Below are 18,769 nucleotides of genomic sequence, written 5' to 3'. Positions count from 1 at the left end.
GGTCCTCTTTCCCCATACTCCTCTTCACCCACTACCACCTCGTGTCTTCGGGTCCACGTGTTTTGTCCACAATTTATCTCCTGGTTTGGACAAATTGTCAGCTCGGTCACTCAAGTGTGTCTTTCTCGGTTATCATCGGTCCCAAAAGGGCTATCGTTGTTATTCCCCACACTACACCGCTATGTTACATCAGCCGATGTTATCTTTTTCGAGTCTGTACAATATTTTAAACCTACCCATATAGCTACTGAGCCCTACCAGGACATCACTCCCGAACCTCCTCAAGTAGTTATACATCTCCCACCCACTCATATCCCTATCGAACCTGCCGAGTCTGGCCCTCAGCCTCCTCGACCACTACAAACATACTCCTCCGACACCACCTCCGGATCCGGCCCTGCCACCTGAGCCTGACCTTCCCATTGCTCTTCGTAAGGATATTCGCACCACCCATAATCCATCTCCTCATTATATTGATTTGTGTTATCATCGTCTTTCTCCTTTACATTACACTTGTTTGTCCACCTTGTCTTCTGTTTCTATTCCTAAAACTACAGGTGAAGCATTATCCCACTCTGAATGGAGGCAAGCAATGCTTGATGAGATGTGTGCTCTACAAAGCAGTGGCACTTGGGAATTGGTTCCTTTACCTCGTGGGAAGTCGTTAGTCGGGTGCCGTTGGCTTTATACAGTGAAGGTTGGTCCTGATGGTAAGATTGATTGATTTAAGGCTCGTTTGGTAGCCAAGGGATATACTCAGATTTTTGGGTTGGATTACAGCGACACGTTCTCACCTGTTGCCAAAATGACATCTGTCAGACTGTTTTTCTCCATTGCAGCAATTCGACATTGGACTCTCCATCAGCTTGACATTAAAAATGTCTTTTTGCACGGTGATCTTGAAGAGGAAGTTTATATGGAGCAACCACCAGGGTTTGTTGCTCAGGGGGAGTCTTCCAATATGGTTTGTCGGCTACACAGGTCCCTTTATGGTCTTAAACAGTCTCCTAGAGCTTGGTTTGGCAGATTCAGTTCGGTAGTATAAGAATTTGGTATGATCCGCAGTGAAGCTGATCACTCTGTATTTTATCATCACTCAGCTCAAGGGTGCATCTATCTTATTGTTTACGTGGATGACATTGTTATAACTGGAAGTGATCAGCAAGGAATACTCCAGTTAAAACAACATCTCTCAAATAAATTTCAGACTAAAGATCTTGGTAAACTCCGTTATTTTTTGGGTATTGAAGTAGCCCAATCCAAAGATGGCCTTGTAATTTCACAAAGAAAATATGCTATGGACATTCTTGAAGAAACAGGCCTATTAAATGCCAAGTCAGTTGATACTCCTATGGATCCAAATGTCCAACTCCTACCCAATCATGGGGAGTCTTTATCAGATTCAGGAAGATATAGGAGATTGGTTGGAAAATTAAACTATCTCACAGTCACTCGTCCTGACATTTCCTTTGCTGTCAGTGTGGTAAGTCAGTTCTTAAATTCTTCTTGCCAAGAACATATGGATGATGTAATTCGAATTCTTAAATACATCAAAAGTGCACCTGGAAAAGGTCTCATTTATGAAGATAGAGGACATACTCAGATAATTGGCTACTCAGATGCAGATTGGGCAGGCTCACCCATAGATAGACGATCAACTTTCGGGTATTGTGTACTTGTTGGAGGAAATTTAATATCTTGGAAAAGTAAGAAACAAAATGTTGTTGCAAGATCCAGCGCTGAGGCAGAATACAGGGCCATGGCACTAGTAACATGTGAACTCATCTGGTTGAAACAGTTACTGAAAGAACTTCAATTTGAAGTGGCCAGCACAATGACACTAATATGTGATAATCAAGCTGCATTGCACATTGCCTCGAATCCTGTTTTTCATGAGAGGACCAAGCATGTTGAGATTGGCTGCCATTTTGTTAGAGAAAAGATCGAATCGGGTGACATCATCACTAGCTTTGTCAATTTCAATGATCAGTTAGCAGATGTGTTTACAAAGGCATTGCGAGGTCCTAGAATTAGTTATATATGTAACAAGCTAGGTGTATTTGATTTATATGCTCCAGCTTGAGGGGGAGTGTTAAATATTATAATGTAAATATTATATTATAGTAGATGGGTTGTAAGTATTCTGGCCCGTTAGTATTACTGTAAATTAGGGTTGTTTAATACTCTTTGTCTATATAAAGAAATTCCGTTGTGTAGTTGAAATAAACGGTTATTCACAATATGTCTCTCAATACTCTTTATATTCAATAACAACAAATTGAGCCACAAAACTTGTAATTCCATGGTGGTACCGTAAAATCAAATAAAGGCATTTTGGTTTAAAAAATGTTCTCACAAAAATGCCATCTTGTTTTCACTTTATTTCCTAGTTTCAAATATTAACCCCATAAATGATCGAAACAAGATTGGATTTTTGTAATTATAAGCAAAAAAAAAAAAAAACAAAAAAGAAACAGAACTTTTTTCCTTAAAACAAAAAAGATTTGCACTTATTCTGCTAATAAAAGAGTAGATGATATACCTGAAATCTCTCCTCATCTTGTTCACCAAACAATGCCTTGGCTTTCTCAAGATCCCTAAGTATCAAGCGCGATTTAATATTCCGCTGAAGCAATGATGCTACAACTAGTTGCCCTGAATATTGAGTAAGTCAAGTCAATTGATTCACAAACTTCCCTAACAAAAACTATCTATTGGCAAGGATTATTTGTGCGCTTCCACATTTTACAGTTCTAATCTTAATGCATAAAATAACATTACCTAGGAATTCCTTATTCCACAAGCATACAAATTCACAAGGACATATTACCAACGACAAGATTGTTACTACTATTATTCATCAACAATATGTAGTTGACTTTGTTGACCAGTTATATCAGCTAGTAATTAATTAATTATATATATATATTAAGAATACAGGTTAACTGAATTTAATTTTGTTGATGCAATAAAAAAAGTGAAGAGAAGAGAAATGGATGTTTACCAACACCTCCAGAAGCACCAACAACAAGAACCAGCTTAGAGGAGGTTGACGAGGGAGTGTTTTGGTTATCCTCGGTGAGAGCTATTTGCGGGTCTGTAGAAACAGCTTTTGCGTAAACGCGCTTATTATAATTAGAAGTCCGTCTCGAAGAAGAAAAGGAGATTTGGTAATTAGGGATTTTGGCGACGAAAAATTGAGGATTGGAAGAAAGAGAGTGAAATTGAAGCGAACAAAAAGGGAACGTAGCAGCAGCACTTGTAGAAGCCATTATTAAATTAAGCAAATCAAAACTAACACAACACAACATATGTCATGTCACTTAATCTACACACCCAACTCCAACCTCACTTCATCACCACAACTTTTTTTTTTCAACAATAAATGGCGACCTCATAAATCATTTTTTTTTTTTACTAAAGAAAAATTATTCAACTCACGCCATACAATTAACCGTATGAAGTACTTGTGTTTGATGATGAATAAATTACTGATTAAAATTTATATTTCAACGAGTATCGCATCAAGACAAAACAAAAATATCAGAAAAATTGCACCAATATGAGAATAAAATAAAAATACCACACACAACTACTAAATCACATGAAGAAAAAAAAAATGAAATATACATATAATCTACTTATTTTGATTAAATGAAAAAAAGAAAACTATTGGAAGGAGTGATATCTTTAAATGAATTTGAGATCATCAAAAGAATTGAACTAGAAGAAAAAAATCTAAAAGAATCAAAAAAATGAATCAACCTTAAACAACTTATTAATCAATTCATGCAAATAGCTAGAAGAGTCGCACCTCAATTAGTCCCTTCATTTTGTTAATTTATGTTTTAATTAGGCCATGACATCAAATCCATTCCAAAATGAGAAAGAAAACAAAGTATGCAAGGAAAACAAATAGAAAAATTCAATAAATAATCAAAGATCAAGATCAAGAAAGCTCACATTTAATTTTTTTTTTTTTTTTTGTCTATTCCATTTCTCACATAATTATCATTTCCACCATATATCATTCAATCAATACATATAACTCCATAGCATGGAGAATCACAATTCATAATCTTTTTCCTTGTCAAGTTTCTTTAGAATTACTACTCAAAGACTCATACCATTCATGTTGGTGTGGAATCATCCCTTGGCACTTTGCTCCTTTTCTACAATATAGCTTATGATGCCTCATTGAGTCACTCATCTAATTTATCTCATCACTATGTCCTAATTATCTTATCTCATGGATGCATGACCAACTAATTAACTCCTATAATATCACCTTAGTGAATATTACTATTTGCCATGCATGCATATGTATGGTGTATGCATCAATTCAACTAAATGTCCATCATCCCTTGTGTTTGATTCTCATATCATATATACACACCATGCATACAATTGCATGTTTGTAATATCAGTGAATTTGACGAAATCACAATAACACTGATTTTACTGTAATGTTGTCAACGATGATACACTTCGATTCTGTCATATTTACTGTTGACATGCACGAAGATTTTATAATGTCATTGCACTTTCTCTCTAAACTAGTGCTCAACCATTATCAATGTTGGTATTTCATGTTCTTCCTTGGACTCATGATGGTCAACAAAATCTTCATTGTGGTGGTGTTCTTCACCTTCGCCATCATCGCCATGAAATCCATTCCCCATCTCCACAACCGGACCGAATTGAACGCAGCGCTCGCGACCACCACCAACAGGGGAATGAGCTGGGGATTTTGCACCATTAGGACTTGTAACAGCTGGTGAAGATTTTGGTGTCCAAATTGCACCATTATTAAGACGGTGTTCATCAAATGGAACATTAATAGGTCTAATACATCTATATAAAAAGATGACAAACCAAGAGATCCATGGAATTGCAACCAATATCATGCCTGCAATGAGATGCCATGTTACAGATTCAGATTCTGGTAGGAATATGTACAAGCTAAGGAAGATTCCTCCTCCAATGGTGCATGCAAAGAAAAAACAAGAGATTATATATATTCTAACATCTCCTTTTCTATCTCCCATTGAAATAGAAGATCAATATAATAAGGATAACACTTATTTCTTTTATCTCTCTTTTTCTTGCTTTCTATTATTTTGTTTTGTTGAAGGATTTTGCAAAAACTTAATGGTTGTTTGTTAAGAACCAAACATTAGACAGTTTCAAAGAAGGGACACATTGAAGCGTTGAATTCGGGAGATAGTTTGTTGATCAAACAAATATTACGTTTGAGGTTGTCTATACTTTTGTGTTTATATTTATTAATTAAAATTTATAAGTGTAACCTTTTTTTTTATGTTTATAATATATTCTCGCGATAATTTGTTAAAATACATAGACGTACATTGAATTTTTAATTCGAATATTATAGAGTAAAATATTTTAGCAATAATCTATTTATATATTTGCTTAAATTATAAATATTCTTGACTCTACAAATTAGAATGTTTTGAGAAATTGCAAGTGCATTATATTAGTACAATTTATATTAACCGAAAACTGTGTATCTATATAAATATTAATTTGTGTTTGTAGACCAAATATTAAGTTGTGTATTTATTTTTTCTCTTCATTACTTTAATTTTGAAGTGTACAGAAAATATTGAAACCCACCAAATGTTACATTATTGTATTTGCATTCTCAACGCAGGTTATTAAGTTATATATCTGAAGTAAAAATTTAAAAGAAAGGGAAATTAAAAGGGCACAAAAACATTCCTTCACTGTTTGTAGACATCATTAGACACCACATTTCTTGACACATGAATAAAATATGGATGTCCATTTCATAGATGTAGTTGAAATGATTCAACAGTGAGTAATAGAAAGCAAACAGCAAAGTAAGATCCCACATTTATAGTAACAGACGACCATAGTGACAGAAATAAACTACACTGATATTTCAACACAATCATGTACTACAATGACAAAGGAACAAAAATAAGAGAACAAGCAAACCCAAATACATATTTCATTAACAAACACACACATATGTAAGTACTACACTGGTACTTCTGAACATACATTCAGTCAATTTCTTAGAGTTTGCCAAGTCCAAGAGGCGAACAAATAAAAGTGAAAGAAGCAAAATATTGTAGACAGCATAGTCACAAACACCAAAAAGAGAACAAGAAAACTTAAGACATGCTCCATAAACAGATAGACATAGTAACAAGTAAACCAACGTAGAAAACTTAGTCAGTTGCGAACGAAGAACTGAGGAACTCAACATCCTCACTGAAAATCTGCAAATTCTTGGACAACATCAGAAATTCAATGTCTTCATTCTTGAATTTCAGCACAAAACCCAATGTGATCAGTTCAGTAAGAGCAGGAACAAATTCATGATTCTCACACAAAACACCCTCTGATATTGCTTCGGAGAAACACATTGCATATTTAAGAGAATTTCCTTGATGCCCGTCCATCTTCTGGGTGAAAAACTTGGAACTTTGTCTTTCCCAGCGTACCATTTTGTCATCTTTCTTAGAAATGATGTCCCCTGAAGACAGTGATAAACTATAGCTTACCGTGACTTGCTCCATTGTCTCAAGGAAACTCAGGTTTAGAAGACCTTGAACAGCTTCATGTCTCTTATCTGGTTCCATTTTCAAGCTAGAACAAGCAAGGAAACCAAGAATGAGCTTTACCAAACCTTTTAAGCTGAAAATATTATTCTGATCAACTTGCACCAGTTCGACATCATCATTCACTGAGGATGGTTCTTCTTTGCATAGTGATTCAGATATATTACGAGCACCGATTTTTCTGTAGATGCCGTATAACTTAGAAATGGACAATGGCCCAAAGTTCTTCTGAGGATACCACACAAAAACTTTCTCCTGCTCAAAAAGTTTCTTCAGATGAAGGTTATCAGGAATAAAAACATTTTCTTTATCCAACAGAAATATTTCATTGCCTCCGGTTGTTACCGGTAGTTTGACCAACCTCTTAGAAAGTATCTTCTCTGTATTAATGCCCAAGTGTTTCAGGATGAACATCCAGAACTTACTGCACTTGTCATATGACAACTCTTCAGATGATTTTTCCCAACCATTCCACAGGTCAACATAATCATCAAGTGAGGGCTTAGACCTGACTTCCATGGCAAATGTTAGAAAGGGGAGAATCTTCTTATCATAGACATCTTCAAGAACATATAACTTCAGACCAAAAAGTTTATCTGGGTCATGTATGATGCACTCTTCAGAGTTGACCCACTTTCCACCTTTAGTAACTTGTGGAATCCAAATTTTCTTGGCAGCATTTTCCTCTGGTTTCCAATTGTACTCAGACAAGTACCTATATATTTTCACAATATTATCAAAGTCAAAATTAGTATTAAGGAGACAAGCAAAGAAGCAAGAAGAGATAAATGACATAACATGTTGTTTAACGTACCTATATATTTTCATAATATTATCAGTGTCAGAGAGAGAATCAAGGTGACAGGCAAGCAAGGGGCACCCTTTATCAAGGTCGATAGTAACTCCTATAGCATGGAGTTCTTTCTGGAAAGATGCAATTTTAGGTCCATAAAAATCCGCATCAATAAAAGGCCCATCGGATGGATTCAAGAAAGAACTCCACTTTGAATCAAACAACAAACACATCTCTGGAGGCCTATAACCAGCATGTGTCTTCAACCAATTTCTAGACAATCTTTTTCTGAAACCATCTTCAATGGCAAGCTTATGCTCTTCCATTAGACTTCGGATGCACTCCAGCAAGGAAAACACACTTTCGGGACTAATGGTGGAGGGATCTGAAGGAAAATTCAGACATTCAGGCACAAATCTCACTCCCTTTTTCAATTCAGTAACTACACCAATGTTCTTCAGCTCTTCCTTGTATTCATGTATTTTCATACCATAGCATTTGTCACTGTCATCAATGAACGGGAGACAAGTAATAGAAGATATAGATTTCCACTCCGGTCCATATAAAACGCATTTTCTAGGGCATGAATAACAACCAACCTTAGTATACAACCACTTCTCATTATGTATGATTGTTGAGAAATCAGAAGGAAATCTATGTTCAGTTCCCTTCAGCAGCCGGCAACAGGAGAGAAATGACATCACATGCTGTTGGTTAAATGATGTTTGTGATGCCTTCTGTTTGAAGAGAGAAGCAAACTTCTTGATAGTATCTCCAAAATCAACCACCACCCCAATTTGCCTCAGTTGATATTTGTAAAAGAAAATCTTCTCTCCATAGAATTCATGATCAATCACACAAAAGCCATTGAATACATCTAAAATGCATCCCCACACCGGGTCATACAAGAAACATTCACTAGGTATTTTGAAACCCATGTTTGTTTTCAAGCAGCTTGTTCCCTTCAGTGAACTTAAGAGTTTACTAGGGGCCTTCAAGAATTTGATACAACGCATTGCCAAAATAACAGACTCAGCGGTCAAAGAGGCCAGATTTGAAGGTGATTTTAAATGGTCAATGACAACTTGGTAATTACCATTTAAGTCAACTATCACTCCTAGCAACTTGAGCTCCTCTATGTAATTATAAATTTCATCACCATAATAAGATTTATCAATGAATGGAATGTCACTGATTTGTGCTGCAACTAGCCATTTAGAATCATTCAATACAGATCCCACAGGAGACTTGAGACCACGGGATGTCTTTAGCCAAGTCCCTTCTTTGATGTTGTTTACAAATTTGTCCAAAGGGAGAAGACTTTTCCTGAGATATTGGATGAAATTCAGCATCAAAAGAACATGATTCTTACTTAAAGCAAAGGTAGATGCACGAGACATCAGTTCTCTTCCAATGAAATCACATGCTTCCTCACAACTGGACATCACTCCAATTGTTTTCAACTCCTCGGCATATTTGTTTATTCTATCCCCATAGAAGCTCTCATCAATCAGGGGAATGTCCACAAGAACTGAGCCACTTTGCAAAATTTTTCCCAAGGGTGAGCGAATTAAGAACGACTTGGAAGGAGGCCTGTATCCATTGACCGTAACTTTAAGCCAGCTGCCATCTTTTATACATTTCAAAAACCTATCTGGTAGACGTACTCCCTTATACTTCAGATTATGAATCCAATCCAAAAGCAAAAACGCATTGTCTTTGGTAAGTGGTGTCTCTACGGCTGAAAATCCAGCATTTGGAGGTGATATATCAGGTATGTCAGAAGCTCCAACATGAGTTTTGAGAAATTCGATAAGCTTCCCAGAACCTGTGTGTTGGCCAGCATAACATGAGGAATTCAGGTACTCCACTCCAAGCTCAACATAATTTTCCCTACTCCATGGATTTGAAACAATCAAATCTGCCCATTTGCTCACATTTGCAGGCACAAGAACTCCTTCTCTTCTTATTGTGATACATCCATAGTTGTCCACTAGTGGCATAGAAGAACATAGACTATCAACATCCCGATGTGACAGATAACCCATTGAGAAAGAGTGGTATAAGAAATGAGCATATGCAATGGCAAGTTTGCAGCTGCTATTAACAAAACTGCAGAGAACATTTGCAAAAGTGTAGACGCTCATATTAGTAACAAAAACATGAGTTGAAAGCCATTCTATCAAAGTCTGTTTCTGGGCCAAACACAAGATAGCATCTTGTGTGCTTTCAGGCATAAAATACCGGTTTGCTGCACATGCAAATTCTCTGTTCCAATTGATCAGCCAAGAACAAGCATTAGACTGACTTGAGTCTGTTAGTACTACTCGCTTGGCACCATTGTGGTTCTGTGTGCAATCAAAAAGACTAAAAGTGGATAGAGTTCCATCAGAAGCCACATATTTAATCAATGGAATATTATTAATGTCTGTGCCCTTAAACATTGAAGACCAATTTTTAGCAACAAACAGTAAAAGCTTAAGATAGAGATCTTCTGATACTCCGCCCACAAGATTAGAACTCTGGATGCACTTTGCATACCAATCAACAGTCACATATTTCACCCCTAAAAAATTGAGTACGTCGTCGTACTCACTTTTGTCAAATGAAGAACTCAAGATCTTCCTCCCATCGTGAGAAGATAAGTTAAGCAAGTACACTCCTTCCTTGCGGGCTTTAGTCAAAATATTCCAGAATCCGGGTAGCAGTCTGTTAACTTCACCAGGCTTATAGAAGTGCTTCTGTTTGGTGTAGGTCTCAATAGGAACAATATTTTCGTCAACCAATTTTGCTTTGATTTTCTCCCTAACATAATTAAACTTCTCAAATGGAGAACTATCAATGGGAAGGAACTTGAACATACGAGGCAAACTGGATATTGGAGCTTCATCTGATCCTATGACAAGTGTTTTGAATGCATCCATAAAGGCCAACGGAACACATTCAAGTATCCCTTGGTTCCATTTATTATCCAGTAAAATCGTCTCCCTCGATGAGGCAAGGACAAAATCTGCTTGAACTATGAAAGGAAAATTTGTGACCATCTCTGTAGGAAGAAATGCATAGACCCCTGGTAAGCTCTTACCTCTGCTAAGCCTCTCCTGATTTGGGAAAGCCAATGTTATAACCCATTCTTCCACATCAGTTCTCCGTTCGACCACATTTTCCAACCTGACCGGAAACTTTTGCTTCCACATATAGTAGGCACATTCCTTCTCAGCATTACTATTTTCCTCTGCAGATAGATGAAGTGTGTAAGACTCAGCATTCATGTTTTTCCTAGTCACAAAGTTAACCTCGCTTGAAATAGATACGGCAGTCACGGTGTTCTGTTTGGGATTCTCATTAACTTCTCTGACAGAAAGTTGTCTGATTTTTGTAAGAAACAACAGAACTTCTGGATGAATGCTAGAGAGCTGTTGTTTAACAGGTTTGACCTTGTCAGGCTTCAGAGGTAAGACAATTGTTGTAGTTGGAAGAGAATTATTACCAACACCATATATCTTCTTTATATCCTCAAGGGTTGGCTTCTCCTCAACCCATTCAGGAACTACATACCCAAGACTGCAATGTGGACAAGGCCTCTCATTGAACCTTATTTGATATCCATTGCTAAAAATATAAGGCTGAGCAGTAACCAGAAACACGCTCTTGAAGCCAATTCCTGAAATTTAACCATAACAATGATTAAGTCAAGGATTTCTATCATTTTCTTCAATTTGCCTACTCTAATGGATATATATAAGTTTATATCCATAATTAATAAGGACTTCCAAAAGAGACAAAGTTATCTTCAAAAAGTAAACATGTTTGAATTTCATAAATATAAATGTTGTACAAGAAATAAAACCAAAGAAGCAGTTAAATCAGACTCTCTTTCTTTCCTTTTGTTGAAAATATATTTATATTTATTACATATCATGTAAATAGGGATAATATCTCCCATATTTATTTTTGTATTTATTGCCTTGAGCCTATATAAAACAGACTCCGTTGTGTAGTTCAGACACACGGTTTCACCATATGTCTCCCTCATTTTCTCTTATTCAACATGATATCTAGAGCCTATTAAGAGAGACAACCCTATACCGTGATTACCCCGGGACCCACTGTGAGATTTTTTTTCGATAAACCGTGTCTCAATTCCGGTTTACCCTTCTTTGTCGCTTTTTCGTTCATTTTTTTTTCTCCACTGTTCACTGTTCATCGCGCGACACTTTTCATCGCGCGACACTGTTCATCGCGCGGTACTGTTCATCGAAAAAAAAAAAAACCATATTCCGCCACTGTTTCGCTACTGGTTTTTAGGAAACTACTTATTGATTATGCCTACTTATAAAGATTTTCTTCGGTGGAGAGAGTATTGTCAGAACTCGAGTTCCGCTGTTTCCGCCGCACAAAGTGGTAATTCACCTGTTTGCATCTCACCTTCTCATAGCCCATGGATTCTCGATTCTGGTGCATCTGATCACATTACTGGTAATAAGACTCTTTTCTCCTCTCTCACAACATCTGGTTATTTTCCTAGGATAGTCTCAGCCAATGGTTCCCAAACACAGTCTCAAGGGATTGGCACTGTCCAAATCCTCCCTACTTTGTTAAGTAAATCTGTCCTTTATGTGCCTGGATGCCCATTTAATTTAATTTCTATCAGTCGATTGACTCGTTCTCATGACTGTGTTGTCACATTTACTAATTGCAATGTTACTTTGCAAGACCGAATATCAGGACGACAAATTGGTGTCGGATGTGAGTCTAATGGTCTTTATTATCTCTCAAACCCATCAACAGCGTGCCCTACCACATATTCTCCTCTTACTATACATGCTCAGTTAGGTCATCCGAGTCTTCCCAAACTTCAACAATTAGTACCTAATCTAACCAAAATATCTAGCTTAAATTGTGAGTCGTGTCAATTAGGGAAACACACTCGTAGTCATTTCACTGATCGAGCTAATAAACGAGCTTCCTCCCCATTTGCTTTAATTCACTCAGATGTTTGGGGTCCTTCTTGTACTATTTCCACACTTGAGTCTAGATATTTTGTTACCTTTATCGATGATTTTTCCTGTTGTATGTGGTTATTCTTAATGAAAAATAGGTCTGAATTATTTTCTATTTTTGAACAATTTTATAAGGAAATTAAAACTCAATTTGGTGTATCCATTCGCACTTTGCGCAGTGATAATGCCCGTGAATATTTGTCCCATCAATTTCAAAATTTTATGACCTCTAACGGCATTCTTCATCAAACATCTTGTGCTCATACACCTCAACAAAATGGGGTAGCCGAACGCAAAAATCGGCACCTTATTGAAACCACTCGTACTCTCCTTCTTCATGGTAATGTACCATCTCGCTTTTGGGGCGATGCTGTTCTAACGGCGTGCTATCTCATAAATCGCATGCCTTCGTCTGCTCTTGATAACAAAGTCCCTCACTCGATCCTCTTTCCTGGTACCCCTCTTCACTCACTTCCTCCTCGGGTCTTCGGATCTACATGTTTTGTCTACAATCTCACTCCTGGTCTTGACAAACTTTCAACTCAATCATTAAAATGTGTCTTTTTGGGTTATCATCGGTACCAAAAAGGTTATCGTTGTTATTCTCCTACTCTTCGACGATATCTCATATCGGCTGATGTCACATTTTTTGAGTCTGTTACATACTATGAGTCGCTTCCTGATCCTTTGTCTGCAACTATTCCTCTGGACCTACCAAAGTCTATTTCACCTTCTCTTTTTCCATTAGAGCCTATTACGTATGCCCCACCTGAGACACCTCCTATGGCCCCTCCTACTGTCCCACTTGAGACTCCTCTTGTTGATCCTCCAACTGTACAACATCTTCAGACATATCGTCGTCGTCAACCGCCATCGGTTGTACATGTCCCTACACCTGTTCTTGATACCGAGGTCACTCCAGACGCTCCTTCACCGCCACCTCCTTCTTTATCGGATCCGACCCTTGATATTCCTATTGCTATTCGTAAAGGTATACGTCCTACTCGTAACCCATCCCCTCATTACATTGGCTTGAGTTACCATCGTCTTTCTCCTTTGCATTATACTTGTTTGTCTTCCCTGTCTTCTGTTTCTATTCCTAAATCTCCAGGTGAAGCTTTATCTCACCCAGAGTGGAGACAAGCAATGATTGACGAGATGTGTGCACTTCAGAGTAGTGGTACATGGGAATTGGTTCATTTACCGTCGGGAAAGTCTTTAGTAGGATGTCGTTGGCTTTATACGGTGAAAGTTGGTCCTGATGGTAAGATTAATCGTTTTAAAGCTCGTTTGGTAGCAAAAGGGTACACTCAAGTTTTTGGCCTCGATTACAGTGATACTTTCTCCCCTGTGGCAAAGATGGCCTCTGTTAGACTACTCATCTCTATTGCAGCCATCAGACATTGGTCTCTACATCAACTTAACATTAAAAATGTTTTTTTGCATGGTGACCTTGAAGAAGAAGTGTATATGGAGCAACCACCTGGGTTTGTTGCTCAGGGGGAGTCTTCTACCATGGTTTTTCGACTTAAGAGGTCTCTCTATGGTCTTAAACAGTCTCCTCGAGCTTGGTTTGGTAGATTTAGCACAGTAGTGCAACAATTTGGCATGATTCGAAGTGAAGCTGATCATTCTCTTTTTTATCGTCACTCAACCCAAGGGTGCATTTACTTGATTGTCTATGTAGATGATATTGTCATAACTGGTAGTGATCAACAGGGCATACTCCAATTGAAACAACATTTATCTCATCAGTTTCAAACTAAAGATCTTGGCAAGCTCCGCTACTTCTTGGGTATTGAGGTAGCCCAATCTAAGGACGGCTTAGTAATTTCACAAAGAAAATATGCTATGGATATTCTTGAAGAGACAGGTTTGTTGAATGCCAAACCGGTTGACACTCCTATGGATCCAAACGTCAAACTTCTACCTAATCATGGGGAGCCATTTTTAGATTCAGGGAGATACAGAAGATTGGTTGGTAAATTAAACTACCTCACAGTCACCCGTCTAGACATTTCTTTTGCAGTCAGTGTGGTAAGCCAATTCTTAAATTCCCCTTGTCAAGAACACTGGGATGCTGTGATACGAATCTTGAAATACATTAAAGGTGCTCCAGGAAAAGGTCTAATTTATGAAAACAGAGGACATACTCAGATAGTTGGTTATTCAGATGCCGATTGGGCAGGCTCACCCATTGATAGGCGATCCACTTCTGGGTATTGTGTACTTGTTGGAGGAAACTTAATATCTTGGAAGAGTAAGAAACAAAGTGTAGTTGCAAGATCTAGCGCTGAAGCTGAATACAGGGCTATGGCATTAGTGACTTGTGAGCTCATTTGGTTGAAACAGTTACTCAAAGAGCTTCAATTTGAAGAGGCAACACAAATGACATTAATATGTGATAATCAAGCAGCATTGCACATTGCCTCTAATCCAGTTTTTCATGAGAGGACCAAGCATATTGAGATAGATTGTCACTTTGTAAGGGAGAAGATCGAATCAGGCGACATCACCACTAGTTTTGTTAATTCCAATGATCAATTGGCAGATGTATTCACTAAGTCTCTGAGAGGTCCTCGAATCAGTTATATATGTAACAAGTTTGGTGCATATGATTTATATGCTCCAGCTTGAGGGGGAGTGTTGAAAATATATTTATATTTATTACATATCATGTAAATAGGGATAATATCTCCCATATTTATTTTTGTATTTATTGCCTTGAGCCTATATAAAACAACTCCTTTGTGTAGTTCAGACACACGGTTTCACCATATGTCTCTCTCATTTTCTCTTATTCAACACCTTTGATACAACATAATAGCTGAAAATGTTCTTTTTACAAAAAAGTTTAATTGACATTGAATTTATTCAAAACAAATCAAATGCATATACTTAGTTATTTACAACATAGATGTTAAAACTTCATACCAATGAAAACATTCAACTAATCTTATTCAAAATTAACCATCTTAGTACAATTCTTCTTGAGTCAAAAGTACACAACAAATAAGAAACATTTAAATATAAGTTTGTGATATACCTTTCTCTCCAATGTAACCACTGCTTCTATTGCCTTTCTTTGTTGATCTTCCAACACTGCAAATGGACTCAATGTTTTTTGGAGAGAAACCCTTTTCATTATTGAAAATAAGTAATGTGGCTGAAGCACCAGTACCAGTTATGTCATCTGAAGTTATGACAAACTCCAATGATGGACTATCTCCTTCATTGTAGTGGTTGTCTTCAGCATTCTGTTGAAATTGACAACAAATTTATGGTGATAAGTTCAACCACTGTAATTACTTAAAAAACATGATTGCATCATTCTAGATACAGAAAATTAATCACTCCGTTATCTCCAATCATTCATTGTATAAAAAGAAATTTAAAATAAAAAAGAAGAACAAGCTTAGTCTTAACATATTCATAAATCACTCAACCTACACCAAAATCCAGGAAATAGAATCCGGTTTATTTTGTAAAAAAAATCACTTTTTTTCTATTTAATTACTTTTGAAAGTCTCCATCTCTGTCTTTTTGAAATAATGAGAATTTAAAGAAAAATACATAAAAAAATCAATAGAAAAGTTGTTTTTATTAAGTTTTAAAAAAAAATCATTTTTCTTAAAAAATTTGATCTTCCTCGCACAAACATAAAATAGTTTTTCTTTAAAATCTCTAATTACATTTAAAATAAAATAATCCCTTTTATAAGTGTTTATATGTTTGTTAAAGCTGAGTCAAAAAAAATTCATACATATACATATTTGTTATAGTTTCTAAAAATAATTTAAAAACTATTACATGAGAATCTATTTTGAGTAACTTTCTATAAAATCAATTTTTTAAATTGAATTTTGAAAAATAAAATAATATTCATTAATATGAACAAACACAAAACAACTTCCACTAAAAACCAAAAATCATATTTTATTGTTTGAATGGAATTTGTTTCATATTTTTTAGAAATCATTTGTTTTATTAAAATTAAAAAGTTAAAAATGATAGAATCGCATAATTATCATGTCATAAATAAGAGAGAAAGATAGTACAAAATTGAAAAACTCTAAAATTAACTCACTAATGAGAAAAAATGATTATAAAATTTGATTGATGTTGATATTAGTTTTGAAAAGACGGGGAATAAGAAGGGAATAGTAGATAAAAAAAAAATTAAGAGATCAGTATATTTAAAAAATTATATACAAACAGTGAAACAGATTAAAAATTATTTTTTTTAGAAAATCAAACAAAAATTATTTTTAAATAAATCTCTAAATTTTTTAAACTAGAAATTAATTTTATTTAAACTCAAACAAACGCATTCATAATATTTTTTTATAACATGCTTAAACGAACATACATGAAAAAATAAGAATGAAATAAAATTTTGACAAACATTGATCATAAGAAAGAAGAGTATATATATACTTGAACGAGTTCCATGAGGAAATGAACATCTTTAGCATAAAGTTCAGCAGAGAGATTTTTGACAGCGTGATGAAGGTCTTCAGTTAAAGGGTTTTGTTCACCTCCAATTGAAAACTTTTTCCTTCGTATTCCTTCAATGTGTTCCTTAGGTGTTCCATTACTAGTACTCATTTTTCTTTCTTCAAAATGAAATGAACTACTACACCAGTGTCAAGTGAAGCACTAAACAATGTGTGAATAAAAGAGATGACAAAAACTAAAGTGTTGGTTTCTTTAGTGGAAGACTCCTTCTTGGAGAAGTAAGCTCTTTATTATTTATCTTTTTTTTTATCTTTTATCTTTCATTTTTGTTTTTTTATCATATTTTTACACACAGCAGATATAAATATAAATCCGATGATTGGATGATTAATATAAAGTAGTTTAGAGTAATGTCGTTCCATTACCCTTATCAAAGCATAAAGAGTAATGTCGTTGGAAATATGCGGTTAACTATTTTCCTTGAAATTTGAAACGGTTCAGTTTGTGGGTTTAGGTAGAGACAGTTACAATCAATATGCGGCCACCTTTCCCTTTTTTTTCTCCTATCGCCCAAACGGTCTATTTATTTTCATTTTTCACACATAAATTATAAGAAAAATAATTAAATTATTCATTAAAAAAATATTATTACTCTTGTCAAAAAAAAACTACCTATCACGTTTATATTATTAAATTATTAACTAAATTACTTTCTTTTCATGAAACACAAAAGTTGATTTGATTTTCATTCATGAAAAATAACAAATTATGTCCTGATCATGATCATTGTAGTTGGACCTCTTGAACCCATATTCATTTACAAATAATGTATTTTTATATGTGTGTTTAAATATTACATATTTGATGTTGTGACTAAACAAAAATAAATCGGTTAACTGTGTTTAAATGAATTATTACTTACAACTTTTTTAAGAAATTAGTTATCACTTAACTTCTAACGTCACTTAATTAATCTATGTCATAAATCAAAACAAGTAAACAGGATGTAAAACACTATTTATGTGAATTTTGTGTCATCAATTGAGTAGGCAGATAGGTATCTCACTTGACAATTCGTTAAAATTCAACTCCAAAATTCATGGAATGGAAAAGGTTAGACATTTAAAAAATTGTGGGGATCAAAATTATGGTTTTAAAAATAAAATGATCAAAAGTATCTATAAAACAAAATAAATTAGTTTTAAATCTTATTAATAAGGATAATTTAATAAAATTACAATTGTTAAATATTTATAATAATTTATTTATGAATAATCAACTTATTAATGAGTGAAATGAGCAAAACCAACATTTATTATATGTTTAATGTCGTGCAAATATTTGATGGGTCGTGTTAACATCTATCTTACAGTAGTGATACCAAAAATAGAAATTTTTTATTAAAACAATCAATATTTGATCTTTTAAAGAATAGAAAATGCAAAATTTTAAAATAAATTTTTTACATTTAAATTATTAACATGTACCCTTAGAACATATGTTAGCATTTTTATATTTGACTAATTAACTCAATTTATTATGTGGTTGATGAGTTATCATTTTTTATAAAATTAATTTCTATTTTCTACAAGTGTCAAAAAGTACATGGTTAATACTTAATAACAAAAAATATTTGAGAATGGCAAAGAATGAAGGAAAAGCATTGGTATGTATATATGGTCCTATGAGCAAAGGGAAGGGACAAAAATGGAATTATGACAACGTTACACAACAATTCACTCTCACGAATGTGGAGGCATCAATTATTGTTTCAATAGTGAATTATTCCTTCTGGTGAATGCTATTGCCTCCTTTGAGATGGTGTTATCTTGCAATGAGGGCCTCTTTTTTGAGGAAAAACTGGCATGATGACATGTTTCATGCACGTTTAAAATATCTAACAT

The 18,769-nt window shown here is 35.2% G+C and overlaps 3 protein-coding genes across 3 annotated transcripts in view; all 3 read right to left on the bottom strand.

Moving 5' to 3' along the window:
- Window positions 1-3,481, bottom strand: part of LOC101503792 (uncharacterized protein At5g02240) — an 8,202-nt gene extending 4,721 nt beyond the window's left edge. Inside the window, exons 1-2 of the mRNA XM_004510147.4 lie at window positions 3,005-3,481; window positions 2,543-2,655 (exon numbers count right to left, since the gene is read on the bottom strand). Coding sequence (XP_004510204.1) covers window positions 2,543-2,655; window positions 3,005-3,311 — 420 coding nt within the window. The 5' untranslated portion in view covers window positions 3,312-3,481. The remainder of the gene's footprint in view (window positions 1-2,542; window positions 2,656-3,004) is intronic.
- Window positions 3,482-4,556: 1,075 nt separating this feature from the next.
- On the bottom strand, window positions 4,557-5,048 carry LOC101503454 (uncharacterized). Its single transcript, XM_004510146.4, has one exon. It carries the CDS (start codon window positions 5,046-5,048, stop codon window positions 4,557-4,559), a length of 492 nt encoding a protein of 163 aa, XP_004510203.1.
- An 852-nt stretch (window positions 5,049-5,900) lies between these two features.
- Window positions 5,901-17,166, bottom strand: LOC101504115 (uncharacterized). Its single transcript, XM_004510149.4, has 4 exons — window positions 16,845-17,166; window positions 15,454-15,664; window positions 7,426-11,068; window positions 5,901-7,326 (listed from the first exon to the last, which is right to left on the bottom strand). The coding sequence occupies exons 1-4, from the start codon at window positions 17,013-17,015 to the stop codon at window positions 6,219-6,221; spliced, it is 5,133 nt and encodes a 1,710-aa protein (XP_004510206.1). The 5' UTR covers window positions 17,016-17,166; the 3' UTR covers window positions 5,901-6,218.
- Window positions 17,167-18,769: the final 1,603 nt, after the last annotated feature.

The sequence above is a fragment of the Cicer arietinum genome, chromosome 7 (assembly GCF_000331145.2).
Source record: "Cicer arietinum cultivar CDC Frontier isolate Library 1 chromosome 7, Cicar.CDCFrontier_v2.0, whole genome shotgun sequence".
Classification (NCBI taxonomy): domain Eukaryota; kingdom Viridiplantae; phylum Streptophyta; class Magnoliopsida; order Fabales; family Fabaceae; genus Cicer; species Cicer arietinum.
The sequence above is the reverse complement of the archived record's forward strand: the minus strand, read 5'-3'. Positions and strand labels throughout refer to the sequence as shown.

What these genes read in the sequence shown, in the direction of transcription:
- LOC101504115 (XM_004510149.4), bottom strand. Translation starts at nt 17,015, where the DNA reads ATGAGTACTAGTAATGGAACACCTAAGGAACACATTGAAGGAATACGA. An exon ending in TCCTCATGGAACTCGTTCAA is followed by an intron (nt 15,665 to 16,844) that starts GTATATATATAC and finishes CAATTTCAACAG; the next exon opens with AATGCTGAAGACAACCACTA. An exon ending in AATATTATGAAAATATATAG is followed by an intron (nt 7,327 to 7,425) that starts GTACGTTAAACA and finishes GAAAATATATAG; the next exon opens with GTACTTGTCTGAGTACAATT.
- LOC101503454 (XM_004510146.4), bottom strand. Translation starts at nt 5,048, where the DNA reads ATGGGAGATAGAAAAGGAGATGTTAGAATATATATAATCTCTTGTTTT.